Raw genomic sequence first — 23,607 nt, forward strand, 5'->3', positions numbered from 1 at the left:
CGAACTGAGGCCTTTTTTTTTTTTTAGCCACTGATGCAATTCGTTTAGGCAAAGATCATCCTTGGATGGTGAAACCATTACATAAAGGTGGTCAGGGAACAAGATAGTCGTAGGGTCTCAAGGTATTACCCCAGGTTTCTTGTAAATTTGGAAGGGAAAAGGAGAGAACTGGCAGCCACGACCTTGACCACGTGATTAAACTAAATCAAGCCTCCCCAACAATAGGACAGCCTGATCCAGTACCTCCTGATGCTGTTGGTGGGGAGGGGGTAGAACCCAGCACTTTGTCAAAGCAGTTAAGCTGAATGTAACGAGGGCAGATCCAGACTCTGGGGCTTTGTGCAAGGCAGCTGCCCTGCACTCTTCCAAGAGGTCAATGTCATGAAATTAAAACAACAACAACAACACAGAGTGGATAGATTGTTCTGGATTAAAAGATACTGGACACACAACAACCAAATGTAACGTGTGTGGCCTTGATTGGATCCTGGGTCCAGAAAGAAAAACAAACAAGCTTTAAAGGCATTAGTGGTACAATTGGAGAGATGTGGGAGCAGCTGATGATTGGGTCGTGCTAAATCCATGAGCATATTAAGGGTGTTGTGGTTTCTCCTGGAATGGAAGCATTGGTGTTGGCACCTCCTTTGCAAAACCTGTGTGTAGAAAGGAGAGAGCAGGTGTCACAGTGTGCGCTCTGGGGGCCAGCTGCCTGAAGGGAATGCAGGTATCCGCTGTCAGATGTTGCGAGGGTCCTGTGGATTGACAAATTTCAAACTCCAGAGTTGGAAAAATAGGAACGAGGACTTGTGCTGGGCCATTGAAAAGAGAAGTGTGCAGACAGCCTGCCCTTGGCTCAGGCCTCCTTTCTCTGGCTTCTCTTCCCCCCCCCCCCCCCCCCCCCCCCCCCCCCGTTTTGTGTGGAGCTCGGTGTGGAGGTCCCCGTGACACTTCTCTGGGCCCGAGAAGCCAGAGACACAGGTACATCCAGGGTATACCCTTGGGCACTCGGGTCAGCCAGCCTAGAACCATTGATCAGGACTCAGGGCCCCAGGGCAGGGGGCAACTTCCGGCTTCTGCTCCCCCCTGGCCCATTTCTTAATCCGCAGGTGGGGTTGGCGGAGTCCTCACGTAGCAGCCTACGGCCCCACTAGAAATTTATGTAGTTAACCCCCTACTCCCCGCGTTACCAAGAGTGGGAGGGGCCTTTCGCAGGCCTCGCGGGGGTCGCAGGCCCCGCCGGACACACAGGCCAGCGCTCCTTTTTCAGCCCCCTCCGCCCTCCTGCCTCCTCCTCGCCTTGCCCAGAGATGTCGGATCCCAGCACTTGGGATATGGCGAGGAACACCCCACCGCGAGCCCCCGCACCGCTGCGCCAGGCTCCCTACGTCAGGGCCTGGGGACTGGCTCCGGCTGGGGGTGGGGGGGTCGGGGTGTCGGAGGACCCGCGGCCCGCGCGGGAGGCGAGCGTGCCACCCCACCCGCGCGGCCGCCACCGCCACCGCCGCCCTCTTTGTCTGCGGCTCCGCGCCCGGGGGGCGGGGCGAGCGCGCCTGGGCCCCGCCCTCCGCCGCCCGGGGCGTCGCAGCCGGGGGCGGGGCGGGGCCGAGCCCTGCCCCCCCCCCCCCATGCCCTGCGGCGGCCGGTCGGTCGGCCCGCTTCCCGCGCAGCCCTCGCCCGCCCCCGTGGCCCCCTCGCCTACTCCCGGCGGCCCCCACCCCTTCTCGAGGTCCGGTCCCCGCAGTCCTTCCCCCCCAACCCCCACCCCGCCCTCCTGGGCAGGAAGTTTCCCCCGTGCGAACCTCCCGTGGGCGTTCAGACCGCTCCGGTGTGTCGCCTGGTAAAATGCAAAGGCAGCGTTCTCCCACAGCCCCCGGCCACTCCCACCCCATTCTTTGCAAAAGTTCCCAAAGGCTGAGTCTCTACGGGCCCGAGCTTCACCACCCCCCCCCCCCCCCACTCCCCAGCCAGCTGGGTACCCCACTCTGCGGCGGTCCACCTCTTAACAAATGCAAATGCCAACGGTCAGTCCTTTTCCCCTCGTCGTTCTGTCCTGCTCTGATTCCCCCCTCCTCTCTGGCTGACCTGTAAACTCTGGGTCTCTCTCTCCACCCGCTCATGGTCCTCCATGGGCCTCTTCCCTTGTCTACGTTCAATCCCTCGTGGTCTCCTCCATCTCATGGTTTTATTTTATTTTATTAAATTCTTTTTTATTTTTAAGTAATGTCTGGGCCCAATGTAGGGCTCGAACCCACAACTCTGAGATCAGGAGTCACATTCTCTACCGACTGCGCCAGCCAGGCGCCCCATCTCATTTTAAATCAAGAACATTCCCTAGTTGAATTGGTTAACAGTGGTCACATGACAACCGGTTTGGTGGCTTGGGTTTGGGACACATGTAGGTGGAATGGGGCAATGGGGATGTCTGCATGTTTCAGGAGCTTCACATCAGAGACGAAAATTTTCCATTAATAAAACATGCCCACCTCCTGTGTTTACACCAACCCCTGCATCCTCCCCAGGGGTCCTCACTTCTGTGGCCTCTGTGGATCTAGGCGGCAGTCTTATATTTTTATTGTGGAAAAAAATATGACGTAAAATTTACCGTGAGTGCCATGTATACATTCACAGTGTTGTGCAACCATCCCCACTGTTTATTTCCAGAACACGTCTGCCGTGGGAACTTCATACCCATGAAACAGGCACTCCCATTCTCCCCTCCCCGAGCCCCCTGCAACCACTCATCTGCTTTGTGCAGATGAGTGTGATTTCCACTCATCTGGAATCATACAGTATGTGCCCGTTTGTGCCTCTCCCTTTGTTCCCCTGACTGGACTGTTCCCATCCATGTCGTAGCAGGTATCAGGACTTCATCCCTTTATGTGGTCGAATGACCCGCTGTGTGGGTGTTACTGCACTGTGTTTATCCATCTGTTGGTAGACATTTACGGTGCTTCCAAATTTTGGCGATTATGAATAGTGCTGCTCTGAACATTTGTGTACGAGTTTTTGTTTGGATGCCTGTTTTCCATTCTTGTGGGATTGCTGGGTCATATGGTAGCTCTAGACTTTTCCACATGCACTGCCCCATTTTACATTCCCACAAGCAATGTATGAGAGTTTCATTTCTCCACATCCTCATCAACGTTTCTTTTCCATTGTTTTTTAGATCTTATGTTTCAATTTTTTTAAAGTAATCTCCACATCCAATGTGGCACTCTTACTCGTGACCCCGAGATCAAGAGTCGCATGCTCTTCCTACTGGGCCAGCCAGGCGCCCCTCTTTTCCATTTTTTAATTCCACCTACCCCTAGTGGGGCGGGTGAGGCTGTATGCTCTAGATATGCCCTTTCCTGATGATGGGTGATGTCAGGCACTCTCTCTTGCGCTTGCTGGGTGTCCTTCCTCCCACCCTGTCCCTTGTCCCGAGCCCAGCAGCAGGTCCTGGCAGTCCCCATCTCCACTGCCACCTCCATGTCAGGCCAAGCTATCGTTATCTCTGGTCTGGGCCACTGTGGTTGCCTGCTGGTCTTTCCCCTGCCGCCACTTGGTCCCCTGCTCCGTGCTCCTCACGGAGGCCACGGCCATGGCCGGCCTCTCCTGTGTGTGCGCGTTATTCTCTGGGAGCACCAAGGGCTTAGTGATGCCTGGAATGTTCTTCAAAGTCCCTCCCGTGGCCGCCTCCTTGTCATCATTCAGGTCTTGTGCCAGTATCCCCAGGGAGACCGTCCCCACTTCAGCATTTTCTCCCACATAACTCAGTGGGATGAGTTATGCGGCCCGATTGCTGGTTTCTTGCCTGGGTTCTGCCCTGGGGCACCAGCCTCCCCTGCCCCAAGGGATCACGTCTGTCTCATTCATGGCTGTTCTGATGAGTGTCAGTCTGGGGAAGGCTGTGGGCCTGCCGCGCTCGGGAACACATGCCCTCTTCCTTCCAGTGGTTCCCAGCTGACTGAGGACAAAGAGGGTCATTTGTGCGCCCATAACCCTGTGCTGAGCTCATCTCCTGGGCTGTCTGCCGCGGAGCTCCTGACATGCGCTTTGCCCCCTTCCCCTCCCAACGTCTTCCCACAGCCTGAAGCAGTCAGCTTCTGGAAGGGTGCCCTGGGGCAGAGGGGAGCCCTCCCTGCTGCCTGGGCCCCTTCTCCACTGTCCCGCTGCTTCCTGGAGAAGCCACTTGGGGACAGCGCAGGTTTGGGCCTGGAGTCCCTTGTCTTCAGCCCCCTGGGAACGAGAGAATGCAGTGGGCAGTGGCCCAGTCGCCCAGACCCACCTCCATACAGCCTCTGACGCCCCACTCCCCTCCCTTGCTCACTCCCAACACCCCTGATTGCCAGAAAGTTCTTCCCACCCCCACCAAAACTCCCTCCTGACTCTCCTTCATTTTTATTTTATTTATTTACTTTTTAATTTACAACCAAGGTAGCATTTAGTGCAATAATGATTTCAGGAGTAGCATCCAGTGATGCATGCCCTACATGTAACACCCAGTGCTCATCGCAACACGTGTCCTCCTTAATGCCCCTTGCCCAATAAGCCCATCCCCACACCCATGATCCCTCCAGCAAACCCTCTGTTTGTTCTCTATTTTTTTTTAAAGTTTTATTTATTTTTGAGACAGGGAGAGACAGAGCATGAACGGGGGAGGGGCAGAGAGAGGGAGACACAGAATCTGAAACAGGCTCCGGGCTCTGAGCTGTCAGCACAGAGCCCGACGCGGGGTTCGAACTCACGGACCACGAGATCATGATCTGAGGTCGGCCACTTAAACGACTGAGCCACCCAGGCGCCCCAGTTTGTTCTCTATTTTTAATAGTCCCTTGTGTTTTGTCCCCTCCCTGTTTTTATATTATTTCCCTTCCCTTATGCTCGTCTGCTTTGTCTCTTAAAGTCCTCATATGAGTGAAGTCATATGATATTTGTCTTTCTCTGACTGACTAATTTCGCTTAGCATAATACCCTCCAGTTCCATCCACGTAGTTGCAAATGGCAAGATTTCATTCTTTTTGATTGCCGAGTAATACTCCCTTGTCTATATAGACCACATCTTCTTTATCCATTCATCCATCGATGGACATTTAGGCTCTTTCCGTACTTTGGCTATTGTTGATAGTGTTGCTATAAACATGGGGGTGCATGTGTCTCTTCGAAACAGCACCCCTGTATCCATTGGGTAAATGCCTAGTAGTGCAATTGCTGGGTCGTAGGGTAGTTCTATTTTTAGTTTTTTGAGGAACCTCCATACTGTTTTCCAGAGTGGCTGCACCAGCTTGCATTCCCACCAACAGTGCAAAAGAGATCCTCTTTCTCCACATCCTCGCCAACATCTGTTGTTGCCTGAGTTGTCAATGTTAGCCATTCTGACAGGCGTCAGGTGGTATCTCCTGGTGGTTTTGATGTGTGTTTCCCTGATGATGAGTGATCTGGAGCATTTTTTCATGTGTCGGTTGGCCATCTGGATGTCTTCTTTGGAGAAGTGTCTATTCATGTCTTTTGCCCATTTCTTCATTGGATTCTTTGTTTTTTGGGTGTTGAGTTTGATGAGTTCTTTATAGATTTTGGATACTAACCCTTTATCTGATATGTCATTTGCAAATATCATCTCCCATTCTGTCAGTTGCCTTTTAGTTTTGCTGATTGTTTCCTTTGTTGTGCAGAAGCTTTTCATTTTGATGAGGTCCCAGTAGTTCATTTTTGCTTTGGTTTCCCTTGCCTCCGGAGACGTGTTGAGTAAGAAGTTGCTGCGGCCCAGGTCAAAGAGGTTCTTGCCTGCTTTCTCCTCGAGGATTTTGATGGCTTCCTGTCTTACATTGAGGCCTTTCATCCATTTTGAGTTTATTTTTGTGTCTGGTGTAAGAAAGTGGTCCAGGTTCATTCTTCTGCACGTTGCTGTCCAGTTTTCCCAGCACCACTTGCTGAAGAGACTGTCTTTATTCCATTGGATATTCGTTCCTGCTTTGTCAAAGATGAGTTGGCCATACGTTTGTGGGTCCATTTCTGGGTTCTCTATTCTGTTCCATTGATCTGAGTGTTCTTGTGCCAGTACCATACTGTCTTGATGATTACAGCTTTGTAATACAGCTTGAAGTCCAGGATTGTGATGCTTCCAGCTTTGGTTTTCTTTTTCAAGATTGCTTTGGCTATTTGGGGTCTTTTCTGGTTCCATACAAAGTTTAGAAGTGTGTGTTCTAGCTCTGTGAAGAATGCTGGTGTTATTTTGATAGGGATTGCATTGAATATGTAGATTGCTGTGGGTAGTACTGACATTTTTAACAATATTTGTTCTTCCTATCCAGGAGCATGGAATCTTTTTCCATTTTTTTGTGTCTTCAATTTCTTTCATGAGCTTTCTATAGTTTTCAGGATATAGATTTTTCACCTTTGGTTAGGTTTATTTCTAGGTATTTTATGTTTTTGGTGCAGTTGTAAATGGGATCAATTCCTTGATTTCTCTTTCTGTTGCTTCATTATTGGTGTATAGGAATGCAATTGATTTCTGTGCATTGATTTTTCTATCCTGCGACTTTGCTGAATTCATGGATCAGTTCTAGCAGTTTTTTGGTGGAATCTTTTGGGTTTTCCATACAGAGTATCATGTCCCCTGTGAAGAGTGAAAGTTTGAATTCCTCCTGGCCGATTTGGATGCTTTTTATTCCTTTGTGTTTTCTGATTGCTGAGGCTAGGCCTTCTAGTACTATGTTGAATAACAGTGGCGAGAGTGGACATCCCTGTGGTGTTCCTGACCTTAGGGGGAAAGCTCTCACTTTTTCCCTATTGAGGAGATATTAGCCATAGGTCTTTCATATATGGCTTTTATGATCTCGAGGTATGATCATTCTCTCCCTACTTTCTTGAGGGTTTTTATGAAGAAAGGATGCTGTATTTTGTCAAATGCTTTCTCTGCATCTATTGAGAGGATCAAGATCACATGATCTTGTCCTTCCTTTTATTGATGTGATGAATCACATTGATTGATTTGCAGATATTGAACCAGCCCTGCATCCCAGGTATAAATCCCACTTGGTTGTGGTGAATAATTCTTTTAATGTGTTGTTGGATCTGGTTGGCTAGTATCTTGTTGAGGATTTTTGCATACGTGTTCATCAGGGAAATTGGTCTATAGTTCTCCTTTTTAGTGGGGTCTTTGTCTGGTTTTGGAATCAAGATAATGCTGGCTTCATAGAATGAGTTTGGAAGTTTTCCCTCCATTTCTATTTTTTGTAACAGCTTCAAAAGAATAGGTGTTTACTCTTCTTTAAATGTTTGGTAGAATTCCCCTGGACAGCCATCTGGCCCTGGTCTCTGGTTTCTTGGGAGATTTTTGGTTACTGACTCAATTTCTTTACTGGTTATGCCGACCCTCCTTTAAGGCCTGGGTTGTGGTAGGTCCCTGCCCTAGTCACGTCTTATCTCCTCACCCCACTACCTGACTGGCTACCCCAAGCCTGTCCACCCCCTGGTGGGGAGGGGTCCCACCCCTGCCACCTGGCTTGCATTGAGGGGCTGGGGTGGGCATTGTGGGTGGGATGGGCACGGGCTCCTTCTGAAGGCAGACCTGGGGGCCTGTCTGCTCTGCCTCCCTGCCTCTTGGCTGGTGCTTACGGAATCAGTGCTCTCTCCCAACCCCAGGGCCCTCCTGTCGTCTTCTGCTGAGACACTGGGACCCACACCTTGGTCACCCACAGAACACCTTCCATAAATCCCACCTTAGAGGGAGCCAGTAGGGAGCAGACAGAGGGGGCTGGGCCAGGGGAATGGGGGGGGGGGTGTCTGCTCAGTCCTGTCCTGTACCCCTAGTTAGCCTCTTTTTTTTTAATTTTTAAAAATGTTTTATTTATTCTTGAGAGAAAGAGAGACAGAGCATGAATGAGGGAGGGGCACAGCGAGAGAAGGACACAGAATCTGAAGCAGGCTCCAGGCTCTGAGCTGTCAGCACAGAGCCAGATGCGGGGCTCTAACTCACAAACCATCAGATTGTGACCTAAGCCGAAGTCGGACGCTCAACCGACTGAGCCACCCAGGCACCCCCCGCCCCTAGTTAGCCTCTTGAGGCTAACTGGCCAGCCCCGTGGTCAGGCCCAGTTGTCTTCCGGAGCCCATTTCCCAGTGGCCCCTGCAGTGGGCGTGGGGCCCTCTTGGCCACTTCGTCTAGGGGGTGGGTGGCTGTGATCCATCCCCCCGACATGGGCCCACAGCCCAAGGGCCCCCCGGGGCCTCCTTCACTCCCTCTGGGACTCCAGGCACCTGGAAGCCGCCTCTTCCTTTTGTGGGACACCCAGGCAGGGCAATGAAGGCAGTAGAGGGACAAAGGAGTGTCTCCTGAGCCTCGTCGGATCGGGTGTGGATGTGGAGTGTGATGTAACTTCATTACCACCACTCTCCTTTAATCGGCACCCAAGGGGCTGGAGCCTGGAGGCTGCAGTCCCGGCTCGGGCTGCCCAGGAGCCAGGAGCACAAACCAGAGCCTGCCACCGAGTCTGGAGCCATGGGGAAACTGAGGAAAGCTCGGAACATATCACAGGCCACATTGTTTCTGTATGTATTCTCTCTGATTATAAAGGTGATGTTCATCGGAGAAAGTACTATAAAAAACAAAAGAGAGAAGAAGAATCCCCTGTAAATCCATCTCCAAGATACAACCACTGCTCACGCTTTTCTGTTTTTGTGAATTTCCTGATAGTCTTTAAAGAAAGTATTGTGTAACGTTGAACCCATTCGCACATACGCACGTACGAGTGAAAACTCAGCCAGCCACCTGTCCCTCCCTGCCTCTGTCCGAGCTGGGCTGCCTCCTACTCACTGAGACCCTTGCTCCCAGAATTGGGGTCACACTGCCTTAAGCAGATCTTTTTGCTTAATATTGTGTCGTGAGAATTTTCCAGCCACGTTCTTTTTTTTTTTTTTTTTTAAGTTTATAAGCATTTTTTTCCCCAAAAACAGTATAGGCATGTTCTATACAGTTTGGGAAAAGGGGGAAAAAATCTCAGATTTCCCTCGCACAGTGTTTTTATATATTCTTTCTCAGCCTTTGTCCATAAACAGATATTTTATAAGATAGGCCTCAGAGTTCCCATGTCATTTTATATCTTTTTTTGAGAAACAGGCTTGCTGTTGGCAGACTGCGGTAGGGCAGCCGTATGCTTCAGTGAGGTCGACACTTCATACCAAAGATCGTTGCCACTAAAACGAATTTTGGTACCTCAATAAGTTCAGTATAGAATGACCTCAGGGCCCGGCAGTTGCACTCCTAGGCATGCACCCCAAAGATCCGAAAACAGGGACTCAGACGAAAAGTCGCACACAGGGGTGCACGGCAGCACTGTTTGCAGTGGCCCCAAAGTGGAAACAACCCAGTGTCTACTGACGGATGAACGGGCCAGCGAAATGTGGTCCCTGCGTTTGGGGGACTAGTAGGGAATATTCAGCCGTAGACAGAATGGAGTGCCGATGCCTCCTGCAGCCTCGCGGGAACCTATAAACCGTGCTAAGGACATTGTTCAGTTGCATTTATGTGTGGACAGAAAAGAGAGCGGTAGGGGCTGGGGTGAACGTGGAGACAAGGGGCAGGGGGTCACCTTCCGGGGGGATGAAAATGTGCCAGAACGAGATACAGGCTGTGGTTGCAGAAAAATGTGAATGAGCTAAGTGCCACTGAAGTGTATACCTAAAAACTTGTTTTAGTTTATTTAGTTTTGAGAGACAGAGAGAGAGAGAGAGAGAGAGAGCAGGAGAGGGGCACAGAGAGAGAGGGAGAGAGAGAATCCCAAGCAGGCTCCACACTGTCAGCTCAGAGCCCGATGTGGGACTCGCACTCAGGAACTGTGAGATCATGACCTCAGCCAAAGTCAAGAGTTGGACGCTTAACCGACTGACTGCCCCCCGCCCAGGCACCTCTGAAGTGCACCCTTTAAATGGTAAAAATGGTAAATGTTATGTTAGGTATATTTTACAGGAACACAAAAAACTATGCTGCTCTGCACAGCCTTGTAATTCACGTGCTGTTATTATCATTTAGGATCTACTACTTAGAGATGATTTATTGGATCAAAGGGGAAATGATGAACATTTTCAAGATTCTTTAGAGTTATTAACAAATTTCTCCAGAAAGATTCCCCTTTTAACAGCGGGTGAGATTCAGACAGAGTGTGTGACTGGGCGACAGGGTCAGCCAGGATGAGGGACCCCTTAGTGCCGTGGGGTCTGCGAGGGGCCACTGCCCTTGGGACCTGTGGAGCCGGGGCTTGCCAGGTGCTTTGGTGTCTGGGGACCCAGGGCAGCGAGTGCTCTCCCAGTGTGTAAACGGGAACTGGGCCACGTGCCAGGAGAGTGTGAGGGCCGCCTGGGCCACATTAGAGCAACGGGGCGTGCCTCCAAGGCTTCGATCCCCTCTCCCCACCGTGGAAGTGGAGTGACTTCCAGCTCAGCCTTGGGTTGGAGCGGCAGGTCTCTGGCCAACCCGCCTGGGCCCATCTCGGCAGCGGGGACCGGCTCCGTGTGTGCGGCGTCCTCAAGCAGGGAGCACCGAGTCGCTCTCCGGAGGGGCAGTGCTTGACAATCCGCTGGCTTTGCGAGCGCACCGTGACACCAGCAGGATTGGCAGTCGGGGGGCCGTTGAGGTGGGCTTCGGGCGTGTGTGGGTGTTGCAAGACGAAGTGGATTTCTTCTGGATTGTTCCAAAGGCGGGAGGTTTGTACTTGATGAAAGCAGCATCTTCTAATAGAGTTTCTGACAGCGAGCGTGGCCAGCAAGCACCGCTCTCCCCGGATCGGAAGTGACACCGCCAGTGTGATCCTAATTGTGGATTCCCTCTGGATAGAAGGCTCCCTGGCCTGGTGGGAGAGACAGACGTAGAAGCAGAGCTGAGGGCCACCTCGGAGGCTCGGGTGGGGCCCCTCGGGGCCTGGCTTCCCCTCCGAGCTGTGGATGAGGACGTCTCGCCTGCCCGTGGGGAGTCGAGTCACAGGCCTGTCAGGCCACGTCCACATGCTGGGTCTCCTCTTTGTCCCGGGGTGTTCGTTGGGCCTTTCGTGGCGCCCTCAGCATGTGTCTGCTTGCCAGCGAGTGTGACTCTTCGGCCAGGGATGGATGCACCTGGCACCTGTCCTTGCCTGGGTGTGGGTGACAGGAGGGGGCCAGGCAGTGATGAGCGGCTAACAGGGGGGAGGAAAGAAGGATGTGCGAGGCAGGGGACGGAGGAGACCGAGTGATGGAGGCTCACCCAGCTTAAGCAGGGACATGGGGGGGGGGGAGGGAGGGGAGGAGGAGACCCTCTGGAAGGAGAAGGGGATTCAACACAGGGTCAAAACCCGCCCCCCTACCACCGAGCACTAGCGCCCACCCACACGCGCCACCCACTCCCACTCCCCGCCCACAAAGGCCACCCTCACGCACGCTCTACCCACACCCCTATGCCCGTTCCCACCCACCCACACTCACATGCCCCCAGCCCTCACCCCTGCCACCCTCGTGGGCACCTACCTCCCACGTCCCCCCCAACCGCTGCTTGTATAGAGAGGACGGGCTTTCTTCCACGGTGGCCTGAGATGCCCCGGCGCTGGGCCCCCGCTTCCTCTGCTTCCCACTCGACGCGCTCGTGCGAGCACTCTGATCACAGCCTGGCACAGTCGCCCTTCGGCAAACCGGAGCCGCTCTCTATTCCTGCTTTGTGGCTGTTCGCAGTAACAGCCGTCAGGCCACCCAGCCCAGAAAGCTCCATGGCCCCAAGCCCCCCAGTGTCGCCCTCCAAGTAGGCGATGGCATCGTGAGCTGCCCAGCGGGCCTCCCTGCCCCCGGCTGCCCCTCCACACGCAACCGTTTTGAAATATTTCTCAAGGACAGAAAAGCATACAGCCGTCCGACCTCGCTTCTGGCCTGTTGGCCTCAGCGTCTCTCCCCTAAAAAGGCAGGTCCGAAGCCGCCTGCGCACACCCATCCCTGACCCCATTCTATTCCTTCCCTTGTGGACAGATTTGGGTTTGTCATCCTGATGCCCGTTTTCTCCTACTGATACCCTTAATGAGCACAAGTGTTTCCATACGCCACACGCACGAGCGAGCCCGATTCTTTGATCGATCCTACCCACGGCACATCCTTGGGCTGTTTCCCCGCATTGGCCATTGTGACGCGATGCTGCTGACACCCCAGCGGCCAGAAGGGGCATCTTCCCAAATGCTTATGGCTTGCTTCGGGCTCCCTCTTCCGCGAGTGTTGGTTTTCCTGTTGAGTTGTTTGCATTTTCTTATTGTTTTGTTGGAAATCTTCTGTGTTTTGTTGGAAATCTCCTTACAGAAGATAGGATAGTCCTTTATCGGTTCTATGCTTGTAAGGATCTTCTCACAGCCGATCTTCTCTTTTCACCGTGCTTATGTCCTTTGTTCAAATTTGTGTCTTTTCCATTCTTGCTTGTCTGTTTTGTAATCTTAAGAATCGCTTTTCTGTTGCAACATCATTGACATTGGTCTCTCGCCTCCAAGGTAGGCGATTTTGCTTTGTCCATTTAGGACTTTGATCCATTTTGGATCGCCTGTCGGGGGCTTGGAGTGTGGGCAGCAGGGGAGGAGCGGGAGTGGGTCCCGGGTGTCTCCGTGGGGACAGTCTCTGGCGTGTGTGCACGTTTGTGTGTGACCCGAGGAGGGGAATCTGAGGGCAAGCCGGCCTGGTTTCGGACAATGTTGAGGCTGGTGTGCACGACTTTAACTCGAGATGGCAGGGCGAGGGCAGGGCTCGAGGCAGGACGAGAAGAGGTCTTAACACAACACTGGGTCCTCACTGTGTGCCTGCCCCCGAGATACTCTGCCCATCCCCCACACTTCCGTAGCCCGCCAGTGGCTCTCACCCCCTGTGGGAGGGGTCATTTCTTACTTGTCACCGGCTGTCTCTGCCCCACTTACCTTCATTGGCTTGGGGGGCCCACCCTGCGTGAGGAAGGGGAAAGAGAGGAGGCTGAAGGAACACGCGGGTCAAAGGGAAGGCTTCTGGGCTGCCCAGGTGTCACTCTGATGACTCATGACCCATCTCTGCGGGCGCCCATCCTCCTCGTGACATCCCAGCCCACCCCGTATTCCCCTCCCCACTGTCTGGGCCCAGTTTCCATAGCAACGCTGCAGCCGGAAAACCAACAGATTCCAGGGAGAAAGACATTCCTGCATTTCTCAGTGTCACCTGAGCATCCTGTTGCACACTTGTGGCTCTGCGCCAGGAGTTCCAGGGAGACACCTACCCCTTGGAGATCCCGAGGACAGCCCAGCCCTGTTGCATTTTAGGGAAGCACTTGACTTAAGGGCGCTGGGGCGCTGGGAAGCGTCCGAAACAAAAAGCCCCACTTTGGAGCGGTTGCTAATTTCTGTGGTGCAAGTACTCCCATCACGGCCACCAGCGTGATGTCGCTGAACACGGAAAGAGATGCAGGTCCCACGCCATTATATAGGATGTCCTCTTTCCAGACACGCGACGCATTAGGAACCCTGAGAGTGCAAACAGGAAAGGGTAGGGAAGATCATTAGACAGTCGTGAGCTTGGAGTACTGGCTGCCTCTGCTTGTAATATAATTCATTCCGTTGTAAGATTAGTCCATCAAAATGGCGATAAGGGCTGTGTTTAACAAGGGGCTTGCAAATTTCCTGGCAGCTTCACAGTCAGTTCTGCTAAGGGCTCCAGGGCCGTTCCTGCCATCCCTGTGTCTACAGGCTTTCCCAGACGGCCCTTTCCTCGCCTTTCCAATGCACCCCTGCAGCGGGCCTCTCCCCTGCGCGCTCAGCCGCCCTGCCTTGACCCTGCAGCCTCTAGGGCTGTACCTGCCACATTCGCGCACTTACCATTAGTTGCAAACCAATACCTTCTTGGCTGGTTTTTGTTTTCTTCTTTATGATTTTCTGTGTTTTTCGAATGCTCTGCAATGAACCTTTGTTTCTTTGATGATTAGACCCGACTGATTAAAAAAATCTTTTCTGACTATGGAGAGTTTGGGGAGAGGGAGATCTAAATACTGAGATTATTATCTACAAGGACATAATCAAGCAGCAGATAGGTAATTATTTGGGCTCCATGGCTCAGAGGAGCCACTGGTTGGCCAGGGGGCCCTAGGACTCCCTGTGCTTCCTAAGACGGCCTTCTTGGAATGACAGCCAGGGCTCGATCTGTTACGCGGCAGCCAGAAGACACGATTTTGCAGTTGGGTTGGGCATCTGTGTGAAGAACCCCATCCCCCTGAGACACCCAGGGACAGAGGTGGCACTGTGGGAATTCGGAGACTGGGACCTGTGCCCAAGTGCGGCCCCTCCCCCCTCTTCTTGCTGAACCTCTGTCCTTGCACGGGTGCTGGGTCCGTGGGCCCTGCACTCTCCGTGCTGCCTTCACTTCCCCTTGCAAACCAGCCTCCCCTCTCCTTTCTCCTGATGCGGGCCGGGTGCCCCTGCTCGGGGAGCCTTCCCTACCCCCTTCCTAGATGGGGTGTGGCAGGCCCTGTGCTTCCTTGGTAGCAAAGGTCTGCTTCAGTGGCGACCCGCTGGGTGTGGCCGTTTGCAGTACCCCCACTAGTGCGTGTGCTCCCTTCCGTGAGCTGCCGCTGCCATTTCCCCTCCTTCTGGAACTGCTTCCCGATCCTCACCCTCCGCCCCTCACTGGCCTCGTGGCACGTGTCCTGAACTCTGTCCGTGTCTGTTGGGGCCTCAGTCTACTTGCCTCCGCGCCAAGGAGCACATGGAGGTCACAGCGCGTGGTGCCGGGTTCGCAACCCCACCTTGGCCATCCCAGGGCCCAGCGCACCCAGGCTGCTGCAGAAATGAGCAGAAACAAGCGGCCAGGCTGGGGCCGGCCCTTTGCCCCCGGTTGCCTTGAGGGCACACCTTGCTCCGCCCAGCGGGGCCCAGAGAGCACTCCGCCCTCCGCCCACCACCCACCACCCACCACTGGGGGTCTCTTCCTGGGAGGCTGCAGCAGCCCAGCCTCCTCGAACACCGCCCCCAACTCTGACCACTACAGCCCCGTCTGGTTCATAACCTTGACTCACTCCCTCCCTTCTGCTCCCTCAGTTTCCTCATCTGCAAAATGGTGGTTGGGGTCAGGATTCCGGGGGAGACGCACATCAAGGCACCAGAAAAATGGTGATGGTCTTGTAAGGGTCACTTCCTTGGCACCTCCCTTAGGTTGCCTTGCAGTGTCAGGAGGGAGGCTCTGTGTGTCACCTTCTCTCTTCAGCAAGTCTGTCATTGCCTTGACGACAGAGATCCTGCCCTTCGTGTCTGCGTGCTCTTTCCAGCCCTCCGGCCTGAGCCCATTTATTGACTGACTTCCGTTGGGAGAGGAATCAAGGTCTTCCTCCAGCCTTGCTGTCAGATGAGCTTCTAGACACCAGCTCTGGCCTCAGTACTGCCCGAAGGAGTGAGGAGGACGGAGGAGTGGGTGGCTTCTGCTGGAGGAGGGCCAGGGCGTGTTCCAGGGCGAGAGCAGAGCCCCCAGACCCAGTGCACGGTCGCCGGGGCTCCCCGAGCCCCGGACGGCACCGTGTAGGGCAGGGCGAAGGGGGCTTGCTTGGGAATGAGGGTGGAGAGCCCACCCGCCACCGGTGGCAGGTGGCGGAGAGCGGGGCGGGGCTCGCCGCATGCTCACGGGGGCGTGTCTCTGCCGCAGGTGAACGGGAAGGAGCTCTCCAAGCTGTCTCAGGAGCAAACCCTGGAGGCCCTGCGCTCCTCCAAGGAGCCCCTAGTGATCCAGGTGCTGAGACGCAGCCCCCGCCTCCGGGGGGACAGCTCGTGCCATGACCTGCAGCTGGTGGACAGTGGCACTCAGACCGACATCACCTTTGAGCATATCATGGCGCTGGGCAAGCTGCGCCCGCCCACCCCGCCCATGGTCATCCTGGAGCCGTACGTCCTGTCTGAGCTGTGAGTCGCCCTCAGGAGGGCCCCGGGCCCTGCCTCCAGAGAGGGCACGCCACCCAGACGCTGCCTTGCCGCAGCTCTGGGCACGGCAGGGAGACCCCGACTGGCCTGTCCTCTCAGGCGGGAAGCAGGCTCCTTGGCCTCCAGAGCTGACCGTGGCATCCACGGGCTCAGAAATTTCTAGGCTTCTAGCCTCAGGCTGGACAGCAGCCGGTGAAGGGACCAGGGGAGGCTGACATACAGGTTCCCTGTGGTAGCTACCGCAGGGCCAGGGGACTTTGCTGCCTCGGCCCTTCCTTCTTCCTCCTCTGTCCCCCTCTGCCGTCCATTGTCTTCTGCCTCTCAAGCCTCCCTCTCTGAATCTTCCACCATCCTGGTCTGTCCCATCCATCTCTTCGGCTTCTTTCTGGCCCGCTCAGAAGAAGGGCCTCTCGTCCAGGCCCGTGGCTCACTCCGCTAATCTAAACCCGGGCTGCAGGGAGGTAGTCCCGGGATCCCCTCCTCTACCGAGAGCGAGGCCCCTGGCCGCCAGCAGCCACGCTTAGCCTTGGGGCCAGGAGGGCTGCCCCTGGAGGTAGAGCGGGCCCTCCTGCCCTCCCCAGCAGTCCTCTGGGGCCTGGATAACTCCTGGGGGCGTTGCATGAGCGGGGCCAGTGCCAGGTGGGAGGGACACCTGTAGTTTGGAGAAGTTGGTACCCTGTCGGCCGGCGGGGGCTGGGCGACAGGGTGGGGCGGGGGGGGGGGAGAGGTAGGCATGCCTGTGTCCTCAGTGCAGTCCCCTGCACACTCCTGTCCAAGAAGCATTCCCGGCCTTTGCATGGATGCATGTAGCTCAGAAGCAGGGGCTCCGTGCTGAGCGCGCTGGGACCGGCCAGCCTGGGGGCTGAGGCTAGGGCACGAGAAGACCAGACGGTTGGCCTGACCCCCCTTCTCCTGGGCAGCCCCCCCATCAGCCATGAGTATTATGACCCAGCGGAGTTCATGGAGGGCGGCCCACAGGAGGCAGACCGTATGGACGAGCTGGAGTATGAGGTGAGCCAGGCGGCCAGGCCAGGGCGGGGCCCACAGCCGGCTCCAGGGGCCAGCCCCGGGATGGCTGTCTGTAGCCCGGCTCAGGCCTGGCTCCTGTTGTCTGCAGGCGGCTGAGCCTTGTGGCCCTTGCCCACGCGCGACTGGTTACTCAGGCTCACGGGCCAGGTTGGGTCAGGTTGGACTGAGTCGGGGAGGGTACGGGAGAGGTCCCTCAGCCAGTCCGTGTCAGCGAGTGTGTGTCCCACGCATGTCCGTGTCCCGTGCGTCCCATGTGTCTTGTGTGTGTCTCGGGCATTTCCCGGTAGGGTGGGCCGTGGCACACTCGCGCCCTGGGGATGGCAAGAGAGACCCTCTGAGTCGGAGGCTGGAAGCTTGGCTCAGGTGATGTGCCGCTGCTGGGGGTGGGGCTGGGCTGCGGGGCGGGGCTGCGGCTGCCGGCCCTGCAGCACGCCTCCGCGCTCACACGTTCTGGGGGCTTCCTTCCTCCGCGCCCCCCATTCCCCGCGTGGCAGGAGGTGGAGCTGTATAAGACCAGCCACCGAGACAAGCTAGGCCTGATGGTTTGCTACCGCACGGACGATGAGGAGGACCTGGGCATCTATGTTGGAGAGGTACGAAGGCGGGGCGCAGGAGTAGAGTGTTCTAGGAGGCGGTGGAGCCCCACGCCTCCTCCCTGTGTGCCAGGACATCAGGGCCAGACTCTGACGGTGTCCACCTGCACGGCACCAGCAGCGGGGGGAGGCACCGTGGTGGCGGGTGCTGACGCAGGGTCTGGTACGCGGAGAGTCCCCGCACCTACCCCTGTGGCCTGTCCGTGCCGCCCAGGGCACTGAGGCTGCACATAAAGAGCCGACCGCTGGGGATGGGGCCTACTTAGCATCACATAGGGCAGCTGATGGCTTCCGTGTGTGTGTGTGTGTGTGTGTGTGTGTGTGTGTGTGTGTGTGTTCATCCCGGCAGCCCTCCCCAGGAGGGGATGGGGACAGTGATGGGGACAGTGAGTGAGGCCGAAGTCCCAGCCAGGCTTTGTTCCCCTCCCACGCCCTGCAGCCAGCCTCTCCCGGTACTCACGGGATCCTTCTTCCCCAGCGGCCCGTGGCAGATGTCTGTGTGTCCGCAGGAGGGTGGATGGCTCCCCAGCTGCCCCCCACGTGCTGGTAGCGCTCTGATCAAGTCAGCCTCCGTATGACTGTCTGACTGTCCACCAAGCCCCAGGGCTGATATTTTGGTGTGGGTGTATGCAAGGGAAAGTGTCCGGCTGCCGCCATTTACCCAGCCAGTGACAGGTTTCCATGCAAAAAGAGTATACGAGTGCCAGCTGGGGGCATGGGCCTGGGCCTGGGGGTGGTGGCCAGGGGCTGGGAAGCTCTCGGCTGGCAAGTTCGCGGCTCGTGCTGGGGAGCGGTGACTAGCCCAAGACCCAGTTTTGTTCCTGCCTCCTGGAGCTTGGAAGCTTCTGGTCTGAGCTGCAGACGGAGCAAGCAAGGAGGAGGCTTCAGTTTGCTTTGGGGGTTTGGGGGTCCCCGAGGTGAGGCTGCCCCTTGCTACAAAGGGAACCTTAGCGAAGCGTGCCGGGCCACCGTGATGCATCTGCCTTGCAGGTGAATCCCAACAGCATCGCAGCCAAAGACGGCCGGATCCGCGAGGGCGACCGTATCGTCCAGGTGAGCAGGGCCGGCAGGCCTGACCGAGGCCTCGCTGCCCTGGCCGCCCAGCTACCGGTCCTCGGCCAGCCCCAGCTCTCTCCGGCTGTGCCTGAAACCAGGGCTGGGTCTCCTCCCTCTCCTGTACTGCTGCCCCTGGTGGCTCCCGTGTGCTCATGGGATCTGCTGGCATCGAGGAGGGCCTGTGCCACTCTGGCACCTAGTCAGCCTCTCCGTCCATCCTGCAGGCATGAGCACCCCCCCCCCCCACGCCACATTGTCCTCGGGGCACAAGCGCTCTTGCACGGGCCGGGCTGTCCTGGTCCTGAGCACCTTGCAGCCAGTTTCCATCCTGTCGGAGCTCCAGAGCCTTTCCTGGCTCACGGTGCTCTGCCTGGAGCTCCCTGTGAGGGCATCCGAGCAGTTCGGCCGGGGCCCGTGCCACAGCCAGCCCTGGCATTCTTGTTGACGGTCCCTTGGCTTGTCACAGATAAATGGCGTGGACGTCCAGAACCGGGAAGAGGCGGTGGCCATTCTGAGCCAGGAGGAGAACACCAACATCTCGCTGCTGGTGGCCCGGCCTGAGAGCCAGGTGTGTGTGCCCGGTGGGATACTGTGGGACCCCTGGCATCGGGCTTCTGCCTTGGAAGCTGCTGATCTGTGACAAGGGCAAAGATATGCCAGCGGCCCGGCCCCGCTGGAGGGTGGGTAGTGTCTTTGGGGCGCGTCTGCCCTTCCGGCCTCGGATGGCTGAGTGTTCACCTTCACTGAGACCAGGAGGCTGGGTGTGAGGCCTAGAGGCCGCTGCGGGGGGCGGTGTCTGGGGAGGTCCTTAAAGCAGAGGGGACAGCACGGGCCTGTCTCTGCAGCTGGCAAAGCGGTGGAAGGACAGTGACCGGGATGACTTTCTGGATGACTTTGGCTCTGAGCATGAGGGGGAGCTGCGCGCACGGAAGCTGAAACCCCCCCCTGCCCAGCAGGTGAGGAAGGAGGCCAGAGGCGGGTCGCGGGGAGGGCAGATGGGAGGCCGGGGGGGGGGGGGGGGGAGGGCTGGACCCAAAGGCCCTTCCGACCCTCCGACCCTCCGGCCTCCGCGGGCCGCACGCTGAGTGGGGCTCGTCTCTCTGCCCCAGCTTGGCAACGAAGAGGAGAAAGGGGTCCCCGATGTGGGCACGGGCCTGAGCAACAGCCAGGAGCTGGACAGTGGGGTGGGCCGCACCGACGAGAGCACCCGCACCGAGGAGAGCTCCGAGCACGACCTGCTGGGCGACGAGCCCGCCAGCGCCGCCGACACCCCCGGGGCCCTGCGCAAGAGCCGCGACCTGCACTTCAGCATGGACTCCCTGCTGGCCGAGGGGGCGGCGCTGGGCGGGGGCGACCTCCCGGGCCTCACGGAGGAGGAGTACGAGCGCTACCGCGAGCTGCTGGAGATCAAGGGCCACCTGGAGAACGGCAACCAGCTGGGCCTCCTCTTCCCCAGGGCGTCCGGCGGCGGCAACAGCGCCCTGGATGTGAACCGCAACGAGAGCCTGGGCCACGAGATGGCCATGCTGGAGGAGGAGCTGCGACACCTGGAGTTCAAGTGCCGCAACATCCTGCGGGCGCAGAAGATGCAGCAGCTGCGCGAGCGCTGCATGAAGGCCTGGCTGCTGGAGGAGGAGGGTCTCTACGACCTGGGGGCCGGCGAGCCCAAGAAGCACGAGCTGTCGGACATCTCCGAGCTGCCAGAGAAGTCGGACAAGGACAGCACCAGCGCCTACAACACCGGGGAGAGCTGCCGCAGCACCCCGCTGCTCGCAGAGCCCCTGCCGGAGAGCCCCCTGCGGCGGGCCGCCGCCGGCAACTCCAACTTGAACCGGACCCCTCCCGGCCCCGCCGGCCCCACCCACCCCAAGGCAGCCCCCCCGCAGGGGAGCCCCGCCAAGTTCCGATCTCTCTCCCGGGATCCCGAGCTGGGCCGGAGACCGCACTCGGAGGAGCGAGTCCGCCGGAGCCCCAAGCCGGGCGTGACCCTGGAGCGCGTGGGCCCTGAAGGCAGCCCTTACCTCTCGAGGCGCCACCGCGGCCAGGGCCAAGAGAGCGAGCACTACCACAGCTGTGTGCAGCTGGCCCCGCCGCGCGGCCTGGAAGAGCTGAGCCACGGGCCCCTCACTCTGGCCGGCGGCCCCCGGGTGGGCGGGGCAGCGGCGGCCACCGAAGCCCCCCGCATGGAGTGGAAGGTCAAGGTGCGCAGCGATGGGACCCGCTATGTGGCCAAGCGGCCGGTGCGCGATCGCCTCCTCAAAGCCCGGGCCCTGAAGATCCGGGAGGAGCGCAGCGGCATGACCACCGACGACGATGCGGTGAGCGAGATGAAGATGGGCCGCTACTGGAGCAAGGAGGAGCGGAAGCAGCACCTGATCCGGGCCCGGGAGCAGCGGAAGCGGCGCGAGTTCATGATGCAGAGCCGGCTGGAGTGCCTGCGGGAGCAGCAGAACGGCGACAGCAAGGCCGAGCTCAACATCATTGCCTTGAGCCACCGCAAAACCATGAAGAAGCGGAACAAGAAGATCCTGGACAACTGGATCACCATCCAGGAGATGCTGGCCCACGGCACTCGCTCCGCCGACGGCAAGCGGGTCTACAACCCTCTGCTCTCCGTCACCACTGTCTGAGCCCCGCTGTGCTCCGGGGCAGGCCTTCTGCCCCCCCCCCCCCAGGTCCAGGGAGCCTCCCAAGACCCTGTCCCCTGCTCTCCCTTAGAATCTAGTGTGTGTCTGTGTGTACGCACGGCGTGTGTGCACCTGTCTTTGTGTGTGTGCACAGGACCTTGTTGCCAGAGAGAAGCCCCTGAGGAGGAGGGACGCCTCTCTCCACCGGCTACTTCCTGCTCCAAGCACAGCGGCTACGTCGCCAGCTGGCACGGGGGACACCCTTTCCGCTGTGTGCCGGCCACGTGTGCCTAACGCGAGCGCAGGCACACGCACACGCAGTCCCCTCTCCGGAGCTCTCGGCCTGGGTACTTGGGGACGGGAAAGGACTGAAAAGGAGAGACGAAGAGGACTGTCCTAAGCACAAGAGAATGCCTGGCTGTGAAGCTGAGCACGGCCTCGCCCCCTGCCGGGAGACTTGGTTATTTGTAGACAAAGGCACCCCTGAGTTTTGTGGTTTTTCTCCCTTTCTGTGCTTGCCGGTTGTTGTTTTTCTGTTTTGTGGACTTGCCCTGGGGGATGGCGGCTCCTTCAGGCGGCCTGACAAAGCGGACCCCCAGTGATGGCTGGGAAGGAGGTGGGGGGGGGGAAGGAAGAGAGGGAGGGCTGGGGCAGGGGGAGGGAAGGGTCGGGGGAAAAAGAAGGGGAGAAGGGGAAGCAGCTTTCTTGGTGGTCTCCGCCGTGAGGTGTGGGGATGGGCAGCCTTCGATGTGGCCTGCGAGGCCCACTCCGGAGCCCACGTCCTTCCCCGATGACCGAGGGAGAGCCAAGACGGAAGTAGCAGTGGAAGAACTCAGTGACAAGACCCGTGCTGACCTTAGGGAGCTGCCGCACCCAAGAGGGACGGGCCGGCCAGCCGGGTTGCCTGGGGAGAAGACGCTCCCCAAGTGTGGACCCGGCCCAGGCCTCGGGGCCATCCCGGCTCAGAGAGCCTCAGACCGGAGGCACACAGGCTGCCTGCCCCTGCCCCCCCATTGGCATTGGGAGAATAAAGTAAGCTGCCTTTTTGAGGTGACTCCTGGTCTCTCTGTGTTCATTCTTGTTGGGCCAGGAGACGGGAAGAAGGTTTTGGGGGGCGGGCACGGGCAAGGTATGGGTCAATTGAAAGCTATGCTCTGTGCCTTCTCGGTGTCACTGAGGAACGGCGAGGTCTTCTTAAGTCCGTCGTGTACTCTGGGAGCACACACAACAGTCACCTGAATTATTTCAGAAGTGTGACGTGGTCACAGGGATGGTGCCCAGATGCAGGAAGGATGGCAGAGGACTGGCTTAGCGCCGGTGGCAGGCCTGCCTCCGGCATGTGGGTGAGGCCGGCATGTGGGTGAGGCCGGCACTAGGTGGTCTAGCGGAACCCTTGAGAAGTGGGCTCCACCCTCCCCCCACCCCAGCTCAGGAAGCACTCTAGAAGAGGGAAGGAGCTGGGAAGCTCTTTTTGAAGTATATTTATTTTGAGAGAGAGAGCGCACGCAAGTGGGGAAAGGGCAGAGAGAGGGAATCCCAAGGCTCCACACCATCAGCACAGAACCCGATGCAGGGTTCGAACTTACAAACTGTGAGATCAAGACCTAAGCCAAAACCAAGAGTCGGATGCTTCACCAACCGAGCCCCCCAGGCGTCCCAGAGCTGGGAAGTTCTAGAAGGCACAAACTCCTCTCCTTATTTGGGGACCCCCACGGGGCCTAGTACGGAGCTTGCTGAGTAAAGGTCTTTTGGCCACATGGGTGAACATCTGGGTGGTCAGAGGCCCCTTCCATGTTGGGAACTCCCAGAGGGGCAGCCAGATGTTCGAGGTTCCGTTCAGTGCAGCAACTGGGCATGTGCTAAGTGCTGGGTGGGGGACCAGGGCCCCAAAGACCGCAACTCCAGGGGCCCCAGCTCGTCTTGTGTGCAGTGCCCCCTGGGGTGGGCAGCACAGCAGTGAAGGAGCTGTCTCCCAAGCACACGCAGGACGCTGCCAGCAGCCGAAGTGCACAAGGAGGCATTAAAATTGTATTGAAACATCAGTGTAGGCCTCTCATTAATCCCCCTGATTGACTGAGATGGGTATGAGCGGGAAATCCCAGTAAGTGTTTCCAGAAGCCACCTGCTCTGTGGGAAAGGCTGGGCCCTGAGGGCGGGCCACAGCTGGGGGGGGGGGTGGGGGGGAGAAGGCCCGGTGTGATGTGCCATCACACCGCAGGCCTGGAACCCCAGCACATGGGGAGGGAGGAAAGGGCTTGTTGGTGAAAAGGGGCAGATGGGAAAGGAAGGGGTTGGGGCTGGGGACAGGCTTTCTCAGCCCTCCTAGGCCTCTGGAGCCCAGCACTAGGCACATCTGTTCTGCAGAGGGGCCAACTGGGCCCCAAGCAGGCCCCATAGAGGATGGGG

General features: G+C 57.5%; 1 protein-coding gene across 3 annotated transcripts in view; it reads left to right on the forward strand.

Moving 5' to 3' along the window:
- The window catches only part of PDZD4 (PDZ domain containing 4), a 31,759-nt gene extending 9,504 nt beyond the window's left edge, over positions 1-22,255 (forward strand). Inside the window, exons 2-8 of one of the 3 annotated variants that reach the window (XM_081794253.1) lie at positions 15,625-15,878; positions 16,817-16,907; positions 17,420-17,518; positions 18,509-18,571; positions 19,041-19,142; positions 19,420-19,530; positions 19,684-22,255. In XM_081794253.1, the coding sequence (XP_081650379.1) occupies positions 15,625-15,878; positions 16,817-16,907; positions 17,420-17,518; positions 18,509-18,571; positions 19,041-19,142; positions 19,420-19,530; positions 19,684-21,204 (2,241 nt within the window). In that variant the 3' untranslated portion in view covers positions 21,205-22,255. The remainder of the gene's footprint in view (positions 1-15,624; positions 15,879-16,816; positions 16,908-17,419; positions 17,519-18,508; positions 18,572-19,040; positions 19,143-19,419; positions 19,531-19,683) is intronic. The other 2 variants (XM_081794254.1, XM_081794255.1) reach the window with 2 other exon arrangements.
- Positions 22,256-23,607: the final 1,352 nt, after the last annotated feature.

Source organism: Panthera onca, chromosome X, assembly GCF_046562875.1.
Source record: "Panthera onca isolate mPanOnc1 chromosome X, mPanOnc1 haplotype 2, whole genome shotgun sequence".
Classification (NCBI taxonomy): Eukaryota; Metazoa; Chordata; class Mammalia; order Carnivora; family Felidae; genus Panthera; species Panthera onca.